General features: G+C 48.5%; 1 protein-coding gene across 10 annotated transcripts in view; it reads right to left on the bottom strand.

The window, feature by feature from the left end:
- LCORL (ligand dependent nuclear receptor corepressor like) overlaps positions 1–1,798 on the bottom strand; it is a 57,286-nt gene extending 55,488 nt beyond the window's left edge. For 3 of the 10 annotated variants that reach the window (XM_028744223.2, XM_028744222.2, XM_028744220.2), the window contains exon 1: positions 1,299–1,797. In XM_028744223.2, the coding sequence (XP_028600056.2) occupies positions 1,299–1,419 (121 nt within the window). In that variant the 5' untranslated portion in view covers positions 1,420–1,797. Of the gene's footprint in view, positions 1–1,298 lie in introns of all 10 variants that reach the window. The other 7 variants (XM_077934417.1, XM_077934418.1, XM_028744227.2 and 4 more) reach the window with 5 other exon arrangements.
- Positions 1,799–6,000: the final 4,202 nt, after the last annotated feature.

Raw genomic sequence — 6,000 nt, forward strand, 5'->3', positions numbered from 1 at the left:
AACCTTGGGTTAAGGAGCCATTTTGCACCTAGCTTATATATCTTGAGTTTCCAACACTGCTCCAAACCACTTTCATTTTATTCTGAGCCACATAATGAACAGAAGCCAGCATAGTACTGACTTCAAGAGATTCAACTGATAATTGCAAGACAATGTGCTTCATGTAAATTTAAATGATGCCAACCTAGATGCCCCACACTGTCAGAGAGAAAATGCCTTCCTGAAGCCTAAGACTGGAAGACACAGTTCTGAACAAAAATGCTATCTGGAGGTAGTTCAACAATCATATCCAAAGATCTTTAAGTAGAAGCACTAGGCAGAAGAAGGACCAACCCAAATCACTTTGCTACTGGAACTACGGCACTGTATAAAAATCAAATGGCATTTCCTTCCTCCATCCCCATCTCTAACATGGGGAACGACCCACTTGGAAATGTCCCTGCAAGAAACGGGAGCTGCACATTTTGATGGTGCTTGTACAACTTCCCCTTGGGTACGAGCTGCTCATCTGATGTTAACAGTTCCACCCGAATGGGATAAGGCCAACACCTGGAGTAGACACCTGGATAAAGGTCTGCAGGAAAAAGCAAACCTAAGGAGCGAGAAATCGAGAGTCGCGCCACCAACCCACGCTACACGAAAATCTCTTATGGGCACACATGTGGACGCATGCAGACACACACACTCCGCCACCAAATCCACAGCTAATACGTGGGTTTTGCAGCCAACGGAGCTGTCGAAAAGTTTTCCAAGAGCGGAGAGGGAGAGAGAGAAGAACAACGACCCGACCCTATAAGCCGCCCTGGACACAGGATAGCCGGGGATGGGGGAGAGGAGGAGGGGGAGGGGGGAGAAAGGAGCGAGAACTGCCGTTGTTATGACAACCCCGGGAGGGAGGGAGGGAGGGAGGCTGGCGGGCGCAGGCCAGCGCGAGCGAGGGAGGGAGGGGGAAACTTCAAATCCCAACCGTCAACGCACGAGCGGCTTCCCCTCTTAAAGGGGCGGGCGCGCACAGGGACGGACCCTCTGAGGAGGGAACCCGGGACAAAAGGAGCCGCCGCTCATCCGCCCTCCTCAGCGCGGCGGCGGCGGAGCCTAAATCGGCGGGCAAGTGCCCCACCCCGCCTTTCCCTGAGGGGGAGTTGGCGGCCGGCACTCGGCGCTGGCCGTGCTTCCCTCACGGCGCTTCCCTCACGGCGGCGGCGGCGGCTCCTCTCCACCGGCCGACCCCCCGCCCCGCGCACACCACACCCCCACACCCCCCCTCCCTCAGCCCCTGTCCCCTCCGCCTTCCTTACCCACACAGTGCATGAGCCGGTGCCGCCAGGAGTCGAGTTCGCGGCGGACTCCCCTGCGCTCCGCCGTGCAGCGGGGGCTCCGGCACTGCGAGGCGCCAGGAGCGGGAGCCGCGGCGGCCATTCTGCCTCTTCCCTTTCCCGTCTGCCTCTGACCTCACGCCCGCTCATTTGCATACGGGAGGGAGGGAGCCCGCGCCAGCGGGAGGGCGCCCGACGCGGCACGCCCGCTCATTTGCATACGAGGGAGCGCGCGCTCGCCACGCCTACTCTCTCTCGCGCCCCTCAGATTCTCCTCAGGCTCCTTCGCTCGCGGCGGTCTCTTCCCCGCTCAGGTTTCCGAACCCGCGAGAACGAAGAGGAGGACGGGGAGAAGCAAAGCGCCGGTGTCCGTCCCCCCTGAGCGGATAGTATCGGAGAGAGGCCGTTCCGTACTGCCAGCGGCGAGCGAGCGGGTGCCGGGCCGGTAATGCGCTGTGTGGAAAGCCGTTAAACAGAAGGGCGGGCCTCCTCCCTGCGGACTACAAACCCCAGAAGCCCTTGCGCCAAAGGGCGGGCCTCCTGCCTGTAGCAGCTGCGAGATGGGCGGACCTAGAGGTTCGCGAGCCTTGTCAGCTTCGCGAACTGCATAAATCTGGTTGCTGTTCGCTGCTCTTCAAATTATTACATTTGTCTACCGCCCTTCATCTGTGCATCTCAGCGATTAATAATAATAATAATGATTTTATTATTTATACCCTGCCCATCTGGCTGGGTTTCCCCAGGCACTCTGGGCAGCTTCCAGCATCTCTAAAAACAAGGCTCATAAAAATACAAGATAAAAACGCAAATTACGTAATAAAAGCCAGAATAAAACACAAACCAACGACCCCCATCCCTCCCACAAATTTTAAGGGCCTTAGATTGTTTGAATAGCCAAAGGCTTGGGAGAAGAAAAAAGTTTTCACCTGGAGCCTAAAATATATGTAGTGAAGCCACCAGGTGAGCCTTCCTGGGGAGAGGATTCAAAAAATGGGGAACCACTGCAGAAAAGGCCAATTCCTGTGTTGCCATCCTCCAGTCCTCTTGTTGAGGAGGCACACAAAGAAGGGGCTCAGATGATGATCACAGGGTCTGGGTAGGATTTTGCACACACGCACACTAATCTACCACAATATCACCATAACATTAAGTGGTGTAGAAATAAAACAAACCAGTTGATCAACACAGGTTACAGACATTCAGCTGCCCACAAATTTGTACCCAAAGTAGTATTTTACTTGTCCCCCAGTGACCTGCTTTTCTTACTCATGTCACGCATCATTATTTATGCATGTACAATTTTGTAAGGAAAAAACAATTTAAAAAATATATATAACCAAAGCTACTGGAAAATTAACAGCACACCATACAGTAGAGGACAAATCAGTAGGAAGGGGAAAAGAGCAATTGAAAACTAATGAAACTAGGAGCTTCACGGCTATCCCCCCCCCCCCCCCCGCTGATTTATGTTTAGGTAAAGGTAAAGGGACCCCTGACCATTAGTTCCAGTCGTGACCGACTCGGGGGTTGCGGCGCTCATCTTGCTTTATTGGCCGAGGGAGCCGGCGTTTGTCCGCAGACAGCTTCCGGGTCATGTGGCCAGCATGACTATGCCCTTCTGGCGAACCAGAGCAGCGCACAGAAACACCGTTTACCTTCCTGCCAGAGTGGTACCTATTTATCTACTTGCACTTTGATGTGCTTTCAAACTGCTAGGTTGGCAGGAGCAGGGACTGAGCAACAGGAGCTCACCCCGTCGCGGGGATTCGAACCACCGACCTTCTGATCAGCAAGTCCTAGGCTCTGTGGTTTAACCCACAGCGCCACCCGCGTCCCGATTTATGTTTAGTTGCTTGAAAAATGTGGATTCATTTCAATTCATTATAATTGAGAAGTACCCTTAATCTTTTTCCCCCCACAGCTGTAGGAGTTGCCAATAGTTTTCAAACAGCATTCCAAGGGACACTTGAAGGCAGAAGGGGGTCCTTAAAATCTTCTCAGTGAGCGCCATGAAACATAACTTATACATGCACTAATGAGCTTCCTTGCAGTGTACTGACAAAATGTGAACATTCCGACTTCTGGGGGGTATTTTCATGGTGATATGTGTGAAATGTGAAGTGAGTGCACACCTAAGAGCATATCCCAGATCTTTTGTGATGTGTAGCAGCTGTTCATTAACAGACACTGTGCTAGGAAAGTGTAGTTTGGAGGCCAATACAACATTCTGTCCACACATACTTATTCCTCTCTAGGAAGGATGTTAACCAATCCTTTTCTTAAACCAAAGCATTCTACTATCACTAATAATAGTCAATTATTACCCACCTTTTACCCTAAGGTTACAACAATTAAACAACTGACAATCACAAAAATAAGGTGCGTCACATGTGACTGCAATTTTCTACATTATCTTAATGGACAGTTGATCACAACGAACACCTGACATGTGCTGTGGAGTAGTTATCAGTTCCAGCCAGCTACAATCAAGGACACAAGATCCTCCTCCTAATCAACATCCCCAGTTAAGTTATGGGAGATCAGCAGGGACCGACCAGGGGAGAATTGCCAGAGTACGCTTTTGCCATAAGCATCTGTGAAACAAAAGTTTGCAATGCAGTTATTTCAGTTCATATTACAAAAAAATACTTAGTAGAGGTTTCAAATAAAATAAAGAATAGAAGCAAGTTGAAAATTCAATTCTCAACAGACTGTGCGGATCAATGCCATCACCCTGGGCAAGATACCTTCCAGTCCCCACCCTCAGTACAGTCCTAATGCCATTCCATGCTCACATAAGCTTATTAAGTAGTGGCAGTGGTAACAGCAGAAATGAACATCCCTACCTGCCTTTTAAATAAGATTTTTATTTACAAATTTATAAAGAGCACTCTCATTAAAAAACATATCAAGCTGTTATACAATATTTAACAACAAAAACAAAGATACATAAAACATTAAAACATCATTTGAAGCATCAAATCGTGATTGGATTAGAAAGAAATTCATGTTACAAGGGCCTGTCTGAGCAAGACAGTCGTCAAGAGGCATGTGACTAAAGGGAGGAATGGTTCCCGCTGAACTGCAAATAAGGAGTTCCATAGGGTAGGGTCTGCCACACTACAGTGGTACCTCGGGTTAAGTACTTAATTCGTTCCGGAGGTCCGTTCTTAACCTGAAACTGTTCTTAACCTAAAGCACCACTTTAGCTAATGGGGCCTCCTGCTGCTGCCGTGCTGCCAGAGCACGATTTCTGTTCTCATCCTGAAGCAAAGTTCTTAACCTGAGGTACTATTTCTGGGTTAGCGGAGTCTGTAACCTGAAGCGTATGTAACCTGAGGTACCACTGTATAGCCTTGGTCCCTAGTGATGGCCAGCCAAATCTCAGGGACTTTGAGAACTGCCAGAAGTCCCCCATAAGTCTTGGTGATCAAGGTAGGACATAAGGAATCAGACACTCCTTGAGCAAAGTGGAAACGAGTGCTATTTTACTAGACTAACTGTCAGTACACAGTCCAGCCCTGATCAGCAAAGTGCTGGGTGAGACTACAGACACCCACCGTCTTCATTTTCTCAGAGTGGTTCTGGGCTTTGCTGCAAGTGTCTGCAGCACAAGCCCCTCTTCCTTCAAACAAATGTTTTAGAAATGGCCATGGCTCATAATATTTATCCCAATATATGTCAGCTCTGTGATTCAATTCATAATCAATAGTAAGGTTAACCATGTTGTTTGCAAAGCAGAGCAAGTATCTTTAACAGCTGGATGTAGGCAGAAATTCAGCAAGCACCACCCCACCCCTTCATGGAGAAAACATCATCCTACCAGCTAGGCATTAATGGCCATTAGATTGCAATGAGGGAAACAGGATTTGCTGGGATACCTACACATTATGCAGGTCTTCTCCACTTACATTTAGGCCACTAAACTTTTTTTACAAGTTGAGCTTCATATTCCTCCAGGATTTGGAAGCAAATACTCCTGCTTTGCAACAATGTACCGAAGATTCATAGTAGAATACTTCCATGTGGTATGGTTTGGGAACGTTGGCTGCAATCCATATATATTCCATATATATATATATATATATATATATATATATATATATATGCTTTCGTAGATTTTCACGGGTACAGGAATGCAGGTTTTGGTGTCCTCGGGTGTCTTCCCGTGTAAAAGTTGGGGTGTCTAGGCGACGTTTCGACGAGGTCTCACTCGTCATCTTCAGGCTGGTGCTTTTGGCTTCTTGTTACTGGAACAGAGCAGGATCTCAGTGTTTGAGTTCCTATAAATACTGTTGAGGGGTGTGGTGTATAGCCTCCAATGTTCTGGGCAGAGAGGAAGTTCCCAGGCTAGTGTGCCTTTTCTTCTTTTGTTCCTTAATTGCTTGAGGGATATCTAGAGTGATTTCTTGAGTGATATCCTGAGTACCACTTAGGTGGGTCATTAGGTGTGGATTAGTTGCTGAAGCCTTTGTGTCTTGACCTCTTGAACTTTGTGAAGAGTTTTTTTGAGAAGATGGCTGTACTGCATTTAGTTGTGCTCTGGCTTGGCTTCGTGTATAGGGGCGAGCTGTGGTTTTGTGGCCTGTGCCAGCCAGATCTGTGTAGGGATTGCAGGGGGGTGCAGCATCCGGAGGTGCCACCATGGTTTGGCTACTGGATGGTGTCTGTAATTTATCTGTGG

This window comes from Podarcis muralis, chromosome 9, assembly GCF_964188315.1.
Source record: "Podarcis muralis chromosome 9, rPodMur119.hap1.1, whole genome shotgun sequence".
In the NCBI taxonomy this organism is placed as follows: Eukaryota; Metazoa; Chordata; class Lepidosauria; order Squamata; family Lacertidae; genus Podarcis; species Podarcis muralis.